Here is a 20,124-nt window from a genome sequence, read left to right on the forward strand (position 1 = left end):
TAGGACCAGCTCAGCACTGTCAGTTTGGTTGAGTTCAAGCAAGCAGCTCACGAGCCCAGATTCTCAGCAGGTGACTTTTACCAACACTCGAGGTCTGGCTGAGATCAATAAAGATTTGCACAATTCCAATTCTCCAATATTGTATTTTATTGAAACAAGATCAAAGGAGTTTCCAGGTTGCTGCTCATAAATGCACTAATTATAGAGCATTAATATGGGTCACCACAGATAGCGACCCTAGATACAGCTTTACTTGTATATAAAAATTCCATCATGTACATATTTTGTATAATATACATTATATAGTTATATTAATACATAACGACTATAGTATATCTATATCTACATCTTATGTGTTATAAATATATCTATTTGATGCAAATGTTCCTACACTTAAATGCGCTAAGAGCACTAGGACGTATCACAACAGATAGCGACACTAAATATGCGCTCTGTTATTTCAGAATTTCGGGTCGGCTCCGAGACAGTTTGTGCAATGCTGGTCTAAAGGTGTCCTTTCAGTGGACAAGGAGAGACACTGTCCATTGACTGATCCCGGCCAAGCAGCGCTGATTTTTCATCTTGGTCTTCTTTGTCCCGTTGCTTGCTTCTTTTTCTGTCCCCCTCTCCCGCTTCTTTCATATTCCAAATCTCGGTCATTCTCAACGGCCGGGAACAAGTGCATGTTGCAGGTGGGCTTTGGTGACTTTGGCCCTGCATGCACGGCGTGTCATCTCTTCACGCTCGTTCTTAGGAGTGGGGAAGTTGCAGCAGGGCTCTATGCAGATGGGGGTGCCTTTTTTGGAAATTGAAATGATCCAAGGAGGCAGAATAAACCCTGCTGTGGCTGTCCACCTGCTGAGGCGGCAGGAGAGGCTGTGGGAGCTTCGGCAGAGCCTTTGCACGCATCCTCTTCTCCTTAAAGCACCAGATTTGTATTATGAGGTGGCTCTGTGCTGCCGGCTGCGAGCAGCACGGGCACAGCTCTGTGCAGGCAAACCTCTTTCAATCATCAGGTTTGAGGACTGCCATGAGCTGTCGTTGCAGATGCCGGTAGTCGCCCATCCCCTGGGAGTGGGCCACAGGATCCATGGCCAGGTGGTGGAAGAGGTTGGGTGGCTCAGCCGTTTGAACATCCTGGGGCAAACGGATCTCCTCAGGAAGCCTCCGGTTGCCCACAATAAAGTGGTCGAGGCGCTTCACTTCCAGGGATAAGCGCAGAGTGTCGCTGATATCCATCAGTCGCCTCAGGAAATGTCTCCTGCACCACTTTGACACAGGAATGGTGATCAGGAGGTGCATGACGACGGTTTTCATGGTGTAGGTGGAAAAGCCTAGGCCCAGCAGAAGACAGGTGAAGAGCTGCAGGCATCTCAGGTGCAAACTGTCAGGGGGTGCCTGCCTGGCGATGTGCTGGAAGAACTTCATCTCTGCCACAGCACAGGTCTCAGGCCACAGAGTGCTTGGGGTTCCGGCATATGCAGGCAGGCTGCTCACAAAGATGTCGGAGTCGCCTCTCCGCACCCCAAACTGCATCTCAATCCTGAAGCTTTCTCGGCCATTGGTCACCCTGAATTGGCAGCAGCGTCTGGAGGGCAGCAGCGTTAAATACCAGTTGTGTGACTGAGGCAAAGCTGGCCAGATTGCTCTCACCAGCTGGTGGAACCAGCGGGCAGTTTTGTGCACATCGAGGTAGGAGTCGGTGCACTGGGTGTCTAGGAGGCTGGGATCCTGACTCCTCCTCAGCTCCTCCTCGGGCTGGTGCAGGAAGCACAGCACGTTCTCCCCCTGCTGCTCCTTGGTGCAGGTGCACTCCAGCTGCACGCGGACACGGAAGTTCCTCACCTGCCTGTGCTCTGCAGAGTCCAGCTCCAGGTGGAAGCTGTGGCCTCGGGGAGGAGTCATGGGTATGAGCACCTGGTACACAACATCCTGCTCACGGGGACTCCAACCTTCAAAGGCGCTGCCCACCCCGACGGCTCGTTGCAGGACGGGGTAGAAACTGTTTGCCAGGACATGTCTAAAATAGATGGCATATTTGCCCATCAGGTCAGTTGTCCACTCGCAGCCTTTCAGCAGGTCCTGTACAGGCCACTGTATGCGCTCCGCTAGCATCCTTCCTACTTTCCTTTGAAGACGTTTATCTACTTGATTTCCAGCATCGTCTCCTTCGTTTGCATTCACATTTTCTTCTTCATGCTCCTTTTGCACCACATCAGCCATAGGACCAAGACCAGGATCAGGAGCACAGCAACAGCCAGGAGCTGCAAGGACTGCTCCACTCCACTCTGCTTCAGGGCCAGCTGCTCCACCTGCCACTCCAGCCAAATCTTCTCCCATTCCATGTACTTTGCATGCACTTCCACGCGCAGACGTGTTTCCTCATCCTGAACATCACCCACGAGCTGTGGGTACTGGATGAGGGTTTTCAAGAGCACGAAGAGCAATACCAGGGAATTCATGGTCTGCGGGAGGATGGACAGAAGGCCTTGAATGGGGCTGTGAGGGAGGCAGCTAGCAGTGGGGGCAGCAGGGACAGGAATGCTCAGGGGTTTGAGGACATGAAGCACAGGGCACCACACAGCTGGCAGGCAGCAACGCCTGTCCCTCTTCCCCAGCAGCAGCAGCAGCAGCAGCAGCAGCGTATCCTGCCCAAGGCTCTCCCATCAGGGCTGTCCCTGCATGCAGTGGGAGAAGCCAGCCCCAGGTTCAGCGTTTCTGGGCTGGCCCTTGTGCCCAGCCCAGCCTCCCCACCACGTGTGCACTCACCGCTTGCTCAAGCAATGCAGGGCCAGCGTTGCCTGCTGCGGCCTTTTATAGCGGCCCCCATTGTGACACGTCCCCGTGGTGTCACAGGTGTCACAGCACATCACAAGGCAGCCAACCACACCCTTTGTCCCCGCCCTGGCTCAGCCACCCAGAGTGGCCCTGGTGTCCTGCTTAAGGCTGCATTTGACTGAATCTTTTTCAAAGAACTCCCACTGCGCTTTCTTTTGGATTGATTTCCATCTGCCCTCCAGTGGCAGTCTCCTCGATATCCATGTTAGAGAGCACCCTTGAGGATCATTGAGTCTAAGCTTTGGCACTACACTGGTTGACCTACACTTCAACCTCGGAGTCAGCGAGGTTGAAAAAGTCCCTGCAGATCACACAGTCCAACAGCAAACTCAACACTGCCTATTGCACCAATCAGCCAGGTCCCCAGTTGCCTCATCCACGTGACTTTTAATCCTTTCTGAGGTTGGGGACTCAGCCATTTCCCTATCCAGCCTGTTTCCCAAGCTTCGTATCCCTTTTGTTGAAGGAATATTTCCTAGAGATCCAATTGAAACCTGCCATGGATCAACCTGAGGTCATTTTCCTCTGCTCATTGGGTTTGTTCCCTGGGCTAATACAATGACCCGCACGTAGCTAAAAGCTCCCTTCAGGGACCATCTGCATTGTGTTAGGCCCTTGGGCTGAGAATCCAGCTCCTTTCAGGGGAGAGAAAGGTGGTGCTTTTGCACTGGGCTTCCTTCCCATGGTCCAGTGGGACAAAATGGGTTGCTGGTTGCTGGAAGAGTTTCAGGTTGCCTGGGAGCATTTCCATGTGAGGAGAACCATTGTGCCAAATCTATCAACCAAGGGAATCCAGCCCCTTGCAAGCAGAAGGAAAGATCCGAATTTTCCCAGTCGAAAGTGGAAAGGTTTGGAGTGAAAGTCGGTGCAGGAATGTCCCCGTGTGTGCCTGTGGGATTTGCTAAGCTGCAAGGCCAGACTGTGAAGAGGGGATCCCGGCAGACAAGAAATGCCCTCTTTGCTCTGGGGCCTTCCATGGCACCGGCAGCACAAGTGAGAGCCCTTCCTTGGCCTGTGCCTTCAGCAAGGCCCCAGTTTGGGCAAAGCCTGAATGGCCTGTGAAAGCAGCTCAGATTTACGCTGCCCAGCCTGGAGGAGGGATGCCAGAGCAGACACAAGCTCCACCAGGTCCGAGTGCAGCCCAGCTTAGGCCGCAGCTTTCTGCCCTTGTGTCTCTGGAGCCTTGGAGGGGAAGGCTGCGTGGCTTGCAGTGACTTTCCCCAGCTCTCCTGCTCACAGCGCTGGGCACCCCAAGGCTGTTTGGTCTCAGCACACGCAAGAGCAGGAAGAAATCCTCACCTGGCTTTGCAGACCCCTGAGATGAGCAAAGACCAGGAGTGTGCAGAGAAGAGACCATCAGGACTGCACAGCAACTTCTCTCCGCCCGCAGTCACAGAAAATTCAAACACTACTGTTTTGGTGTGGGGTTTTTATTGTCTTTTGTTTGCATCCTTTCCCCCCTCCGCAGGAAAACCTGTGACATTTTCTGTGCTGGAGAGCTGGATTTGAGTGGTCCCCTCTTGGTGCTGCCTGGATGGAACTCACAATTGTGCCTTTGCCCCTCTCTTTGCTCTCTTACCATGTGTCAGTCCAGGAGGTTGATGGGTTACAACATTTCTCTTTTCTCACCTTGTGCTCAGGAGCTGGGAGAATCACTGAGCCCTCTCCACTGCCCCAGCTTGACCCTGAAAGGGTTCTGCAGCAGGGGAAGGTGGCATGTTGCCCGTGGCTCAGCTGCCAGCATCTGGGCTGAGAGGTGCCCCACATCCATGCTGCCATCAATTCAGTGGGCACAAACCTGACACTGACAAGTCCACCTCATATGCATGTCCCCAAGTGCCACATCTACACATTCCTGACAGTGACTGCGGCCACGTGTGTCCCTGTGGCCGTGCCGGGCACTGCTGTCCCTGCTGTCCCTGCTGTCCCCGGTGCCAGAGCCCTGCTGTCCCTGGGCAGGGCCGTTCCCTCCCCGGGCACAGCCCCATGAGGTGCTCCCTGCTGCGGCCCGGCCTGGCCCCAGAGCAGGGTCCCCCTGCGGGTGGCCCCGGGGTGGCCGCGTGTCCCCAGCCGGCTGTGCCTGGGCAGCTGCCTCAGCCGTGAGGGATGCAGAGCTGCGGGAGCCCACGGCTCCGTGCCGGCCGCACTCCAGAGCTCCCTGCTCCTGCTGCCGGGGCCTGGGCGCCCGCCCTGTGCCCTCCCTCCCCGACGGCCGTGCCAGGCCCCGCTTGCTGCCCTCATGGTGGCGCTCCCGGCCCCAGGGCTGTCCCAGGGCTTCTCCAGGGACACCTTCCTGCAGCCATTCAGGGCCTGCGGGGGCCCAGCACAGGCCTGCAGAGGGACTGTTTGCAAGGGCCTGCAGGGACAGCGCCGGGGCCGGCGGCTTCCCAGTGCCACAGGGAAGGCTTAGGCTGCAGATGGGGAGGACATTGTGGCCTCTGAGGCTGCTGAGGCCCTGGCCCACGCTGCCCAGGGAAGCTGCGGCTGCCCCATCCCTGGCAGTGCTCCAGGCCAGCCTGGCTGGGGCTTGGAGCAACCCGGCCCAGTGCAAGGTGTCCCTGTCCTTGGCAGCAGGGCTGAACAAGGCAATTTCTAAGGAGCCTTCCAAGCCAAGCCATTCAGTGACTGTGTGATGATCACCGGGGCCGAGGGCAGCTGGGCTTGATTTCTGATTCGGACCAGCTCAGCACTGTCAGTTTGGTTGAGTTCAAGCAAACAGCTCACGAGCCCAGATTCTCAGCAGGTGACTTTTACCAACACTCGAGGTCTGGCTGAGATCAATAAAGATTTGCACAATTCCAATTCTCCAATATTGTATTTTATTGAAACAAGATCAAAGGAGTTTCCAGGTTGCTGCTCATAAATGCACTAATTATAGAGCATTAATATGGGTCACCACAGATAGCGACCCTAGATACAGCTTTACTTGTATATAAAAATTCCATCATGTACATATTTTGTATAATATACATTATATAGTTATATTAATACATAACGACTATAGTATATCTATATCTACATCTTATGTGTTATAAATATATCTATTTGATGCAAATGTTCCTACACTTAAATGCGCTAAGAGCACTAGGACGTGTCACAACAGATAGTGACACTAAATATACGCTCTGTTATTTCAGAATTTCGGGTCGGCTCCGAGACAGTTTGTGCAATGCTGGTCTAAAGGTGTCCTTTCAGTGGACAAGGAGAGACACTGTCCATTGACTGATCCCGGCCAAGCAGCGCTGATTTTTCATCTTGGTCTTCTTTGTCCCGTTGCTTGCTTCTTTTTCTGTCCCCCTCTCCCGCTTCTTTCATATTCCAAATCTCGGTCATTCTCAACGGCCGGGAACAAGTGCATGTTGCAGGTGGGCTTTGGTGACTTTGGCCCTGCATGCACGGCGTGTCATCTCTTCACGCTCGTTCTTAGGAGTGGGGAAGTTGCAGCAGGGCTCTATGCAGATGGGGGTGCCTTTTTTGGAAATTGAAATGATCCAAGGGGCAGAATAAACCCTCCTGTGCCTGTCCACCTGCTGAGGCGGCAGGAGAGGCTGTGGGAGCTTCGGCAGAGCCTTTGCACGCATCCTCTTCTCCTTAAAGCACCAGATTTGTATTATGAGGTGGCTCTGTGCTGCCGGCTGCGAGCAGCACGGGCACAGCTCTGTGCAGGCAAACCTCTTTCAATCATCAGGTTTGAGGACTGCCATGAGCTGTCGTTGCAGATGCCGGTAGTTGCCCATCCCCTGGGAGTGGGCCACAGGATCCATGGCCAGGTGGTGGAAGAGGTTGGGTGGCTCAGCCATTTGAACATCCTGGGGCAAACGGATCTCCTCAGGAAGCCTCCGGTTGCCCACAATAAAGTGGTCGAGGCGCTTCACTTCCAGGCATAAGCGCAGAGTGTCGCTGATATCCATCAGTCGCCTCAGGAAATGTCTCCTGCACCACTTTGACACAGGAATGGTGATCAGGAGGTGCATGACGACGGTTTTCATGGTGTAGGTGGAAAAGCCTAGGCCCAGCAGAAGACGGGTGCAGAGATGCAGGCATCTCAGGTGCAAACTGTCAGGGGGCGCCTGCCTGGCGATGTGCTGGAAGAACTTCATCTCTGCCACAGCACAGGTCTCAGGCCACAGAGTGCTTGGGGTTCCGGCATATGCAGGCAGGCTGCTCACAAAGATGTCGGAGTCGCCTCTCCGCACCCCAAACTGCATCTCAATCCTGAAGCTTTCTCGGCCATTGGTCACCCTGAATTGGCAGCAGCGTCTGGAGGGCAGCAGCGTTAAATACCAGTTGTGTGACTGAGGCAAAGCTGGCCAGATTGCTCTCACCAGCTGGTGGAACCAGCGGGCAGTTTTGTGCACATCGAGGTAGGAGTCGGTGCACAGGGTGTCTAGGAGGCTGGGATCCTGACTCCTCCTCAGCTCCTCCTCGGGCTGGTGCAGGAAGCACAGCACGTTCTCCCCCTGCTGCTCCTTGGTGCAGGTGCACTCCAGCTGCACGCGGACACGGAAGTTCCTCACCTGCCTGTGCTCTGCAGAGTCCAGCTCCAGGTGGAAGCTGTGGCCTCGGGGAGGAGTCATGGGTATGAGCACCTGGTACACAACATCCTGCTCACGGGGACTCCAACCTTCAAAGGCGCTGCCCACCCCGACGGCTCGTTGCAGGACTGGGTAGAAACTGTTTGCTAGGACATGTCTAAAATAGATGGCATATTTGCCCATCAGGTCAGTTGTCCACTCGCAGCCTTTCAGCAGGTCCTGTACAGGCCACTGTATGCGCTCCGCTAGCATCCTTCCTACTTTCCTTTGAAGACGTTTATCTACTTGATTTCCAGCATCGTCTCCTTCGTTTGCATTCACATTTTCTTCTTCAGGCTCCTGTCTCATCAGGCTCCTTTTGCACCCCATCAGCCATAGGACCAAGACCAGGATCAGGAGCACAGCAACAGCCAGGAGCTGCAAGGACTGCTCCACTCCACTCTGCTTCAGGGCCAGCTGCTCCACCTGCCACTCCAGCCAAATCTTCTCCCATTCCATGTACTTTGCATGCACTTCCACGCGCAGACGTGTTTCCTCATCCTGAACATCACCCACGAGCTGCGGGTACTGGATGAGGGTTTTCAAGAGCACGAAGAGCAATACCAGGGAATTCATGGTCTGCGGGAGGATGGACAGAAGGCCTTGAATGGGGCTGTGAGGGAGGCAGCTAGCAGTGGGAGCAGCAGGGACAGGAATGCTCAGGGGTTTGAGGACATGAAGCACAGGGCACCACACAGCTGGCAGGCAGCAACGCCTGTCCCACTGCCCCGGCTGCAGCAGCAGCGTATCCTGCCCAAGGCTCTCCCATCAGGGGCTGTCCCTGCATGCAGGGGGAGAAGCCAGCCCCAGGTTCAGCGTTTCTGGGCTGGCCCTTGTGCCCAGCCCAGCCTCCCCACCACGTGTGCACTCACCGCTTGCTCAAGCAATGCAGGGCCAGCGTTGCCTGCTGCGGCCTTTTATAGTGGCCCCAATTGTGACACATCCCCGTGGTGTCACAGGTGTCACAGCACATCACAAGGCAGCCAACCACACCCTTTGTCCCCGCCCTGGCTCAGCCACCCAGAGTGGCCCTGGTGTCCTGCTTAAGGCTGCATTTGACTGAATCTTTTTCAAAGAACTCCCACTGCGCTTTCTTTTGGATTGATTTCCATCTGCCCTCCAGTGGCAGTCTCCTCGATATCCATGTTAGAGAGCACCCTTGAGGATCATTGAGTCTAAGCTTTGGCACTACACTGGTTGACCTACACTTCAACCTCGGAGTCAGCGAGGTTGAAAAAGTCCCTGCAGATCACACAGTCCAACAGCAAACTCAACACTGCCTATTGCACCAATCAGCCAGGTCCCCAGTTGCCTCATCCACGTGACTTTTAATCCTTTCTGAGGTTGGGGACTCAGCCATTTCCCTATCCAGCCTGTTTCCCAAGCTTCGTATCCCTTTTGTTGAAGGAATATTTCCTAGAGATCCAATTGAAACCTGCCATGGATCAACCTGAGGTCATTTTCCTCTGCTCATTGGGTTTGTTCCCTGGGCTAATACAATGACCCGCACGTAGCTAAAAGCTCCCTTCAGGGACCATCTGCATTGTGTTAGGCCCTTGGGCTGAGAATCCAGCTCCTTTCAGGGGAGAGAAAGGTGGTGCTTTTGCACTGGGCTTCCTTCCCATGGTCCAGTGGGACAAAATGGGTTGCTGGTTGCTGGAAGAGTTTCAGGTTGCCTGGGAGCATTTCCATGTGAGGAGAACCATTGTGCCAAATCTATCAACCAAGGGAATCCAGCCCCTTGCAAGCAGAAGGAAAGATCCGAATTTTCCCAGTCGAAAGTGGAAAGGTTTGGAGTGAAAGTCGGTGCAGGAATGTCCCCGTGTGTGCCTGTGGGATTTGCTAAGCTGCAAGGCCAGACTGTGAAGAGGGGATCCCGGCAGACAAGAAATGCCCTCTTTGCTCTGGGGCCTTCCATGGCACCGGCAGCACAAGTGAGAGCCCTTCCTTGGCCTGTGCCTTCAGCAAGGCCCCAGTTTGGGCAAAGCCTGAATGGCCTGTGAAAGCAGCTCAGATTTACGCTGCCCAGCCTGGAGGAGGGATGCCAGAGCAGACACAAGCTCCACCAGGTCCGAGTGCAGCCCAGCTTAGGCCGCAGCTTTCTGCCCTTGTGTCTCTGGAGCCTTGGAGGGGAAGGCTGCGTGGCTTGCAGTGACTTTCCCCAGCTCTCCTGCTCACAGCGCTGGGCACCCCAAGGCTGTTTGGTCTCAGCACACGCAAGAGCAGGAAGAAATCCTCACCTGGCTTTGCAGACCCCTGAGATGAGCAAAGACCAGGAGTGTGCAGAGAAGAGACCATCAGGACTGCACAGCAACTTCTCTCCGCCCGCAGTCACAGAAAATTCAAACACTACTGTTTTGGTGTGGGGTTTTTATTGTCTTTTGTTTGCATCCTTTCCCCCCTCCGCAGGAAAACCTGTGACATTTTCTGTGCTGGAGAGCTGGATTTGAGTGGTCCCCTCTTGGTGCTGCCTGGATGGAACTCACAATTGTGCCTTTGCCCCTCTCTTTGCTCTCTTACCATGTGTCAGTCCAGGAGGTTGATGGGTTACAACATTTCTCTTTTCTCACCTTGTGCTCAGGAGCTGGGAGAATCACTGAGCCCTCTCCACTGCCCCAGCTTGACCCTGAAAGGGTTCTGCAGCAGGGGAAGGTGGCATGTTGCCCGTGGCTCAGCTGCCAGCATCTGGGCTGAGAGGTGCCCCACATCCATGCTGCCATCAATTCAGTGGGCACAAACCTGACACTGACAAGTCCACCTCATATGCATGTCCCCAAGTGCCACATCTACACATTCCTGACAGTGACTGCGGCCACGTGTGTCCCTGTGGCCGTGCCGGGCACTGCTGTCCCTGCTGTCCCTGCTGTCCCCGGTGCCAGAGCCCTGCTGTCCCTGGGCAGGGCCGTTCCCTCCCCGGGCACAGCCCCATGAGGTGCTCCCTGCTGCGGCCCGGCCTGGCCCCAGAGCAGGGTCCCCCTGCGGGTGGCCCCGGGGTGGCCGCGTGTCCCCAGCCGGCTGTGCCTGGGCAGCTGCCTCAGCCGTGAGGGATGCAGAGCTGCGGGAGCCCACGGCTCCGTGCCGGCCGCACTCCAGAGCTCCCTGCTCCTGCTGCCGGGGCCTGGGCGCCCGCCCTGTGCCCTCCCTCCCCGACGGCCGTGCCAGGCCCCGCTTGCTGCCCTCATGGTGGCGCTCCCGGCCCCAGGGCTGTCCCAGGGCTTCTCCAGGGACACCTTCCTGCAGCCATTCAGGGCCTGCGGGGGCCCAGCACAGGCCTGCAGAGGGACTGTTTGCAAGGGCCTGCAGGGACAGCGCCGGGGCCGGCGGCTTCCCAGTGCCACAGGGAAGGCTTAGGCTGCAGATGGGGAGGACATTGTGGCCTCTGAGGCTGCTGAGGCCCTGGCCCACGCTGCCCAGGGAAGCTGCGGCTGCCCCATCCCTGGCAGTGCTCCAGGCCAGCCTGGCTGGGGCTTGGAGCAACCCGGCCCAGTGCAAGGTGTCCCTGTCCTTGGCAGCAGGGCTGAACAAGGCAATTTCTAAGGAGCCTTCCAAGCCAAGCCATTCAGTGACTGTGTGATGATCACCGGGGCCGGGGGCAGCTGGGCTTGATTTCTGATTCGGACCAGCTCAGCACTGTCAGTTTGGTTGAGTTCAAGCAAACAGCTCACGAGCCCAGATTCTCAGCAGGTGACTTTTACCAACACTCGAGGTCTGGCTGAGATCAATAAAGATTTGCACAATTCCAATTCTCCAATATTGTATTTTATTGAAACAAGATCAAAGGAGTTTCCAGGTTGCTGCTCATAAATGCACTAATTATAGAGCATTAATATGGGCCACCACAGATAGCGACCCTAGATACAGCTTTACTTGTATATAAAAATTCCATCATGTACATATTTTGTATAATATACATTATATAGTTATATTAATACATAACGACTATAGTATATCTATATCTACATCTTATGTGTTATAAATATATCTATTTGATGCAAATGTTCCTACACTTAAATGCGCTAAGAGCACTAGGACGTGTCACAACAGATAGCGACACTAAATATGCGCTCTGTTATTTCAGAATTTCGGGTCGGCTCCGAGACAGTTTGTGCAATGCTGGTCTAAAGGTGTCCTTTCAGTGGACAAGGAGAGACACTGTCCATTGACTGATCCCGGCCAAGCAGCGCTGATTTTTCATCTTGGTCTTCTTTGTCCCGTTGCTTGCTTCTTTTTCTGTCCCCCTCTCCCGCTTCTTTCATATTCCAAATCTCGGTCATTCTCAACGGCCGGGAACAAGTGCATGTTGCAGGTGGGCTTTGGTGACTTTGGCCCTGCATGCACGGCGTGTCATCTCTTCACGCTCGTTCTTAGGAGTGGGGAAGTTGCAGCAGGGCTCTATGCAGATGGGGGTGCCTTTTTTGGAAATTGAAATGATCCAAGGAGGCAGAATAAACCCTCCTGTGGCTGTCCACCTGCTGAGGCGGCAGGAGAGGCTGTGGGAGCTTCGGCAGAGCCTTTGCACGCATCCTCTTCTCCTTAAAGCACCAGATTTGTATTATGAGGTGGCTCTGTGCTGCCGGCTGCGAGCAGCACGGGCACAGCTCTGTGCAGGCAAACCTCTTTCAATCATCAGGTTTGAGGACTGCCATGAGCTGTCGTTGCAGATGCCGGTAGTCGCCCATCCCCTGGGAGTGGGCCACAGGATCCATGGCCAGGTGGTGGAAGAGGTTGGGTGGCTCAGCCGTTTGAACATCCTGCGGCAAACGGATCTCCTCAGGAAGCCTCCGGTTGCCCACAATAAAGTGGTCGAGGCGCTTCACTTCCAGGGATAAGCGCAGAGTGTCGCTGATATCCATCAGTCGCCTCAGGAAATGTCTCCTGCACCACTTTGACACAGGAATGGTGATCAGGAGGTGCATGACGACGGTTTTCATGGTGTAGGTGGAAAAGCCTAGGCCCAGCAGAAGACAGGTGAAGAGCTGCAGGCATCTCAGGTGCAAACTGTCAGGGGGCGCCTGCCTGGCGATGTGCTGGAAGAACTTCATCTCTGCCACAGCACAGGTCTCAGGCCACAGAGTGCTTGGGGTTCCGGCATATGCAGGCAGGCTGCTCACAAAGATGTCGGAGTCGCCTCTCCGCACCCCAAACTGCATCTCAATCCTGAAGCTTTCTCGGCCATTGGTCACCCTGAATTGGCAGCAGCGTCTGGAGGGCAGCAGCGTTAAATGCCAGTTGTGTGACTGAGGCAAAGCTGGCCAGATTGCTCTCACCAGCTGGTGGAACCAGCGGGCAGTTTTGTGCACATCGAGGTAGGAGTCGGTGCACAGGGTGTCTAGGAGGCTGGGATCCTGACTCCTCCTCAGCTCCTCCTCGGGCTGGTGCAGGAAGCACAGCACGTTCTCCCCCTGCTGCTCCTTGGTGCAGGTGCACTCCAGCTGCACGCGGACACGGAAGTTCCTCACCTGCCTGTGCTCTGCAGAGTCCAGCTCCAGGTGGAAGCTGTGGCCTCGGGGAGGAGTCATGGGTATGAGCACCTGGTACACAACATCCTGCTCACGGGGACTCCAACCTTCAAAGGCGCTGCCCACCCCGACGGCTCGTTGCAGGACTGGGTAGAAACTGTTTGCCAGGACATGTCTAAAATAGATGGCATATTTGCCCATCAGGTCAGTTGTCCACTCGCAGCCTTTCAGCAGGTCCTGTACAGGCCACTGTATGTGCTCCGCTAGCATCCTTCCTACTTTCCTTTGAAGACGTTTATCTACTTGATTTCCAGCATCGTCTCCTTCGTTTGCATTCACATTTTCTTCTTCAGGCTCCTGTCTCATCAGGCTCCTTTTGCACCCCATCAGCCATAGGACCAAGACCAGGATCAGGAGCACAGCAACAGCCAGGAGCTGCAAGGACTGCTCCACTCCACTCTGCTTCAGGGCCAGCTGCTCCACCTGCCACTCCAGCCAAATCTTCTCCCATTCCATGTACTTTGCATGCACTTCCACGCGCAGACGTGTTTCCTCATCCTGAACATCACCCACGAGCTGTGGGTACTGGATGAGGGTTTTCAAGAGCACGAAGAGCAGTACCAGGGAATTCATGGTCTGCGGGAGGATGGACAGAAGGCCTTGAATGGGGCTGTGAGGGAGGCAGCTAGCAGTGGGGGCAGCAGGGACAGGAATGCTCAGGGGTTTGAGGACATGAAGCACAGGGCACCACACAGCTGGCAGGCAGCAACGCCTGTCCCACTGCCCCAGCTGCAGCAGCAGCGTGTCCTGCCCAAGGCTCTCCCATCAGGGGCTGTCCCTGCATGCAGGGGGAGAAGCCAGCCCCAGGTTCGGCGTTTCTGGGCTGGCCCTTGTGCCCAGCCCAGCCTCCCCACCACGTGTGCACTCACCGCTTGCTCAAGCAATGCAGGGCCAGCGTTGCCTGCTGCGGCCTTTTATAGCGGCCCCCATTGTGACACGTCCCCGTGGTGTCACAGGTGTCACAGCACATCACAAGGCAGCCAACCACACCCTTTGTCCCCGCCCTGGCTCAGCCACCCAGAGTGGCCCTGGTGTCCTGCTTAAGGCTGCATTTGACTGAATCTTTTTCAAAGAACTCCCACTGCGCTTTCTTTTGGATTGATTTCCATCTGCCCTCCAGTGGCAGTCTCCTCGATATCCATGTTAGAGAGCACCCTTGAGGATCATTGAGTCTAAGCTTTGGCACTACACTGGTTGACCTACACTTCAACCTCGGAGTCAGCGAGGTTGAAAAAGTCCCTGCAGATCACACAGTCCAACAGCAAACTCAACACTGCCTATTGCACCAATCAGCCAGGTCCCCAGTTGCCTCATCCACGTGACTTTTAATCCTTTCTGAGGTTGGGGACTCAGCCATTTCCCTATCCAGCCTGTTTCCCAAGCTTCGTATCCCTTTTGTTGAAGGAATATTTCCTAGAGATCCAATTGAAACCTGCCATGGATCAACCTGAGGTCATTTTCCTCTGCTCATTGGGTTTGTTCCCTGGGCTAATACAATGACCCGCACGTAGCTAAAAGCTCCCTTCAGGGACCATCTGCATTGTGTTAGGCCCTTGGGCTGAGAATCCAGCTCCTTTCAGGGGAGAGAAAGGTGGTGCTTTTGCACTGGGCTTCCTTCCCATGGTCCAGTGGGACAAAATGGGTTGCTGGTTGCTGGAAGAGTTTCAGGTTGCCTGGGAGCATTTCCATGTGAGGAGAACCATTGTGCCAAATCTATCAACCAAGGGAATCCAGCCCCTTGCAAGCAGAAGGAAAGATCCGAATTTTCCCAGTCGAAAGTGGAAAGGTTTGGAGTGAAAGTCGGTGCAGGAATGTCCCCGTGTGTGCCTGTGGGATTTGCTAAGCTGCAAGGCCAGACTGTGAAGAGGGGATCCCGGCAGACAAGAAATGCCCTCTTTGCTCTGGGGCCTTCCATGGCACCGGCAGCACAAGTGAGAGCCCTTCCTTGGCCTGTGCCTTCAGCAAGGCCCCAGTTTGGGCAAAGCCTGAATGGCCTGTGAAAGCAGCTCAGATTTACGCTGCCCAGCCTGGAGGAGGGATGCCAGAGCAGACACAAGCTCCACCAGGTCCGAGTGCAGCCCAGCTTAGGCCGCAGCTTTCTGCCCTTGTGTCTCTGGAGCCTTGGAGGGGAAGGCTGCGTGGCTTGCAGTGACTTTCCCCAGCTCTCCTGCTCACAGCGCTGGGCACCCCAAGGCTGTTTGGTCTCAGCACACGCAAGAGCAGGAAGAAATCCTCACCTGGCTTTGCAGACCCCTGAGATGAGCAAAGACCAGGAGTGTGCAGAGAAGAGACCATCAGGACTGCACAGCAACTTCTCTCCGCCCGCAGTCACAGAAAATTCAAACACTACTGTTTTGGTGTGGGGTTTTTATTGTCTTTTGTTTGCATCCTTTCCCCCCTCCGCAGGAAAACCTGTGACATTTTCTGTGCTGGAGAGCTGGATTTGAGTGGTCCCCTCTTGGTGCTGCCTGGATGGAACTCACAATTGTGCCTTTGCCCCTCTCTTTGCTCTCTTACCATGTGTCAGTCCAGGTTACAACATTTCTCTTTTCTCACCTTGTGCTCAGGAGCTGGGAGAATCACTGAGCCCTCTCCACTGCCCCAGCTTGACCCTGAAAGGGTTCTGCAGCAGGGGAAGGTGGCATGTTGCCCGTGGCTAAGCTGCCAGCATCTGGGCTGAGTGGTGCTCCACATCCATGCTGCCATCAATTCAGTGGGCACAAACCTGACACTGACAAGTCCACCTCATATCCATGTCCCCAAGTGCCACATCTACACATTCCTGACAGTGACTGCGGCCACGTGTGTCCCTGTGGCCGTGCCGGGCACTGCTGTCCCTGCTGTCCCTGCTGTCCCCGGTGCCAGAGCCCTGCTGTCCCTGGGCAGGGCCGTTCCCTCCCCGGGCACAGCCCCATGAGGTGCTCCCTGCTGCGGCCCGGCCTGGCCCCAGAGCAGGGTCCCCCTGCGGGTGGCCCCGGGGTGGCCGCGTGTCCCCAGCCGGCTGTGCCTGGGCAGCTGCCTCAGCCGTGAGGGATGCAGAGCTGCGGGAGCCCACGGCTCCGTGCCGGCCGCACTCCAGAGCTCCCTGCTCCTGCTGCCGGGGCCTGGGCGCCCGCCCTGTGCCCTCCCTCCCCGACGGCCGTGCCAGGCCCCGCTTGCTGCCCTCATGGTGGCGCTCCCGGCCCCAGGGCTGTCCCAGGGCTTCTCCAGGGACACCTTCCTGCAGCCATTCAGGGCCTGCGGGGGCCCAGCACAGGCCTGCAGAGGGACTGTTTGCAAGGGCCTGCAGGGACAGCGCCGGGGCCGGCGGCTTCCCAGTGCCACAGGGAAGGCTTAGGCTGCAGATGGGGAGGACATTGTGGCCTCTGAGGCTGCTGAGGCCCTGGCCCACGCTGCCCAGGGAAGCTGCGGCTGCCCCATCCCTGGCAGTGCTCCAGGCCAGCCTGGCTGGGGCTTGGAGCAACCCGGCCCAGTGCAAGGTGTCCCTGTCCTTGGCAGCAGGGCTGAACAAGGCAATTTCTAAGGAGCCTTCCAAGCCAAGCCATTCAGTGACTGTGTGATGATCACCGGGGCCGAGGGCAGCTGGGCTTGATTTCTGATTCGGACCAGCTCAGCACTGTCAGTTTGGTTGAGTTCAAGCAAACAGCTCACGAGCCCAGATTCTCAGCAGGTGACTTTTACCAACACTCGAGGTCTGGCTGAGATCAATAAAGATTTGCACAATTCCAATTCTCCAATATTGTATTTTATTGAAACAAGATCAAAGGAGTTTCCAGGTTGCTGCTCATAAATGCACTAATTATAGAGCATTAATATGGGTCACCACAGATAGCGACCCTAGATACAGCTTTACTTGTATATAAAAATTCCATCATGTACATATTTTGTATAATATACATTATATAGTTATATTAATACATAACGACTATAGTATATCTATATCTACATCTTATGTGTTATAAATATATCTATTTGATGCAAATGTTCCTACACTTAAATGCGCTAAGAGCACTAGGACGTGTCACAACAGATAGCGACACTAAATATGCGCTCTGTTATTTCAGAATTTCGGGTCGGCTCCAAGACAGTTTGTGCAATGCTGGTCTAAAGGTGTCCTTTCAGTGGACAAGGAGAGACACTGTCCATTGACTGATCCCGGCCAAGCAGCGCTGATTTTTCATCTTGGTCTTCTTTGTCCCGTTGCTTGCTTCTTTTTCTGTCCCCCTCTCCCGCTTCTTTCATATTCCAAATCTCGGTCATTCTCAACGGCCGGGAACAAGTGCATGTTGCAGGTGGGCTTTGGTGACTTTGGCCCTGCATGCACGGCGTGTCATCTCTTCACGCTCGTTCTTAGGAGTGGGGAAGTTGCAGCAGGGCTCTATGCAGATGGGGGTGCCTTTTTTGGAAATTGAAATGATCCAAGGAGGCAGAATAAACCCTCCTGTGGCTGTCCACCTGCTGAGGCGGCAGGAGAGGCTGTGGGAGCTTCGGCAGAGCCTTTGCACGCATCCTCTTCTCCTTAAAGCACCAGATTTGTATTATGAGGTGGCTCTGTGCTGCCGGCTGCGAGCAGCACGGGCACAGCTCTGTGCAGGCAAACCTCTTTCAATCATCAGGTTTGAGGACTGCCATGAGCTGTCGTTGCAGATGCCGGTAGTCGCCCATCCCCTGGGAGTGGGCCACAGGATCCATGGCCAGGTGGTGGAAGAGGTTGGGTGGCTCAGCCGTTTGAACATCCTGCGGCAAACGGATCTCCTCAGGAAGCCTCCGGTTGCCCACAATAAAGTGGTCGAGGCGCTTCACTTCCAGGGATAAGCGCAGAGTGTCGCTGATATCCATCAGTCGCCTCAGGAAATGTCTCCTGCACCACTTTGACACAGGAATGGTGATCAGGAGGTGCATGACGACGGTTTTCATGGTGTAGGTGGAAAAGCCTAGGCCCAGCAGAAGACAGGTGAAGAGCTGCAGGCATCTCAGGTGCAAACTGTCAGGGGGCGCCTGCCTGGCGATGTGCTGGAAGAACTTCATCTCTGCCACAGCACAGGTCTCAGGCCACAGAGTGCTTGGGGTTCCGGCATATGCAGGCAGGCTGCTCACAAAGATGTCGGAGTCGCCTCTCCGCACCCCAAACTGCATCTCAATCCTGAAGCTTTCTCGGCCATTGGTCACCCTGAATTGGCAGCAGCGTCTGGAGGGCAGCAGCGTTAAATGCCAGTTGTGTGACTGAGGCAAAGCTGGCCAGATTGCTCTCACCAGCTGGTGGAACCAGCGGGCAGTTTTGTGCACATCGAGGTAGGAGTCGGTGCACAGGGTGTCTAGGAGGCTGGGATCCTGACTCCTCCTCAGCTCCTCCTCGGGCTGGTGCAGGAAGCACAGCACGTTCTCCCCCTGCTGCTCCTTGGTGCAGGTGCACTCCAGCTGCACGCGGACACGGAAGTTCCTCACCTGCCTGTGCTCTGCAGAGTCCAGCTCCAGGTGGAAGCTGTGGCCTCGGGGAGGAGTCATGGGTATGAGCACCTGGTACACAACATCCTGCTCACGGGGACTCCAACCTTCAAAGGCGCTGCCCACCCCGACGGCTCGTTGCAGGACTGGGTAGAAACTGTTTGCTAGGACATGTCTAAAATAGATGGCATATTTGCCCATCAGGTCAGTTGTCCACTCGCGGCCTTTCAGCAGGTCCTGTACAGGCCACTGTATGCGCTCCGCTAGCATCCTTCCTACTTTCCTTTGAAGACGTTTATCTACTTGATTTCCAGCATCGTCTCCTTCGTTTGCATTCACATTTTCTTCTTCAGGCTCCTGTCTCATCAGGCTCCTTTTGCACCCCATCAGCCATAGGACCAAGACCAGGATCAGGAGCACAGCAACAGCCAGGAGCTGCAAGGACTGCTCCACTCCACTCTGCTTCAGGGCCAGCTGCTCCACCTGCCACTCCAGCCAAATCTTCTCCCATTCCATGTACTTTGCATGCACTTCCACGCGCAGACGTGTTTCCTCATCCTGAACATCACCCACGAGCTGTGGGTACTGGATGAAGGTTTTCAAGAGCACGAAGAGCAATACCAGGGAATTCATGGTCTGCGGGAGGATGGACAGAAGGCCTTGAATGGGGCTGTGAGGGAGGCAGCTAGCAGTGGGGGCAGCAGGGACAGGAATGCTCAGGGGTTTGAGGACATGAAGCACAGGGCACCACACAGCTGGCAGGCAGCAACGCCTGTCCCACTTCTCCAGCTGCAGCAGCAGCAGCAGCAGCAGCGTGTCCTGGCCTAGGCTCTCCCATCAGGGGCTGTCCCTGCATGCAGGGGGAGAAGCCAGCCCCAGGTTCGGCGTTTCTGGGCTGGCCCTTGTGCCCAGCCCAGCCTCCCCACCACGTGTGCACTCACCGCTTGCTCAAGCAATGCAGGGCCAGCGTTGCCTGCTGCGGCCTTTTATAGCGGCCCCCATTGTGACACGACCCCCGTGGTGTCACAGGTGTCACAGCACATCACAAGGCAGCCAACCACACCCTTTGTCCCCGCCCTGGCTCAGCCACCCAGAGTGGCCCTGGTGTCCTGCTTAAGGCTGCATTTGACTGAATCTTTTTCAAAGAACTCCCACTGCGCTTTCTTTTGGATTGATTTCCATCTGCCCTCCAGTGGCAGTCTCCTCGATATCCATGTTAGAGAGCACCCTTGAGGATCATTGAGTCTAAGCTTTGGCACTACACTGGTTGACCTACACTTCAACCTCGGAGTCAGCGAGGTTGAAAAAGTCCCTGCAGATCACACAGTCCAACAGCAAACTCAACACTGCCTATTGCACCAATCAGCCAGGTCCCCAGTTGCCTCATCCACGTGACTTTTAATCCTTTCTGAGGTTGGGGACTCAGCCATTTCCCTATCCAGCCTGTTTCCCAAGCTTCGTATCCCTTTTGTTGAAGGAATATTTCCTAGAGATCCAATTGAAACCTGCCATGGATCAACCTGAGGTCATTTTCCTCTGCTCATTGGGTTTGTTCCCTGGGCTAATACAATGACCCGCACGTAGCTAAAAGCTCCCTTCAGGGACCATCTGCATTGTGTTAGGCCCTTGGGCTGAGAATCCAGCTCCTTTCAGGGGAGAGAAAGGTGGTGCTTTTGCACTGGGCTTCCTTCCCATGGTCCAGTGGGACAAAATGGGTTGCTGGTTGCTGGAAGAGTTTCAGGTTGCCT

General features: G+C 55.3%; 4 protein-coding genes across 4 annotated transcripts; all 4 read right to left on the bottom strand.

The window, feature by feature from the left end:
• Positions 1–1,005: 1,005 nt before the first annotated feature.
• LOC134045588 (inositol 1,4,5-trisphosphate receptor-interacting protein-like 1) lies at positions 1,006–6,196 on the bottom strand. Its single transcript, XM_062495410.1, is given in 5 exon segments — positions 1,006–2,198; positions 2,201–2,546; positions 2,548–2,678; positions 4,852–5,148; positions 6,145–6,196. Coding segments are annotated over 5 exon segments (2,019 nt in total).
• A 319-nt stretch (positions 6,197–6,515) lies between these two features.
• On the bottom strand, positions 6,516–8,199 carry LOC134045589 (inositol 1,4,5-trisphosphate receptor-interacting protein-like 1). The gene is given in 2 exon segments (XM_062495411.1): positions 6,516–8,072; positions 8,074–8,199. Coding segments are annotated over 2 exon segments (1,683 nt in total).
• Positions 8,200–12,031: 3,832 nt separating this feature from the next.
• On the bottom strand, positions 12,032–13,715 carry LOC134045590 (inositol 1,4,5-trisphosphate receptor-interacting protein-like 1). The gene is given in 2 exon segments (XM_062495412.1): positions 12,032–13,588; positions 13,590–13,715. Coding segments are annotated over 2 exon segments (1,683 nt in total).
• Positions 13,716–17,536: 3,821 nt separating this feature from the next.
• On the bottom strand, positions 17,537–19,232 carry LOC134045592 (inositol 1,4,5-trisphosphate receptor-interacting protein-like 1). The gene is given in 2 exon segments (XM_062495413.1): positions 17,537–19,093; positions 19,095–19,232. Coding segments are annotated over 2 exon segments (1,695 nt in total).
• Positions 19,233–20,124: the final 892 nt, after the last annotated feature.

Source organism: Cinclus cinclus, chromosome 6 (assembly GCF_963662255.1).
Source record: "Cinclus cinclus chromosome 6, bCinCin1.1, whole genome shotgun sequence".
NCBI classification, from domain to species: Eukaryota; Metazoa; Chordata; class Aves; order Passeriformes; family Cinclidae; genus Cinclus; species Cinclus cinclus.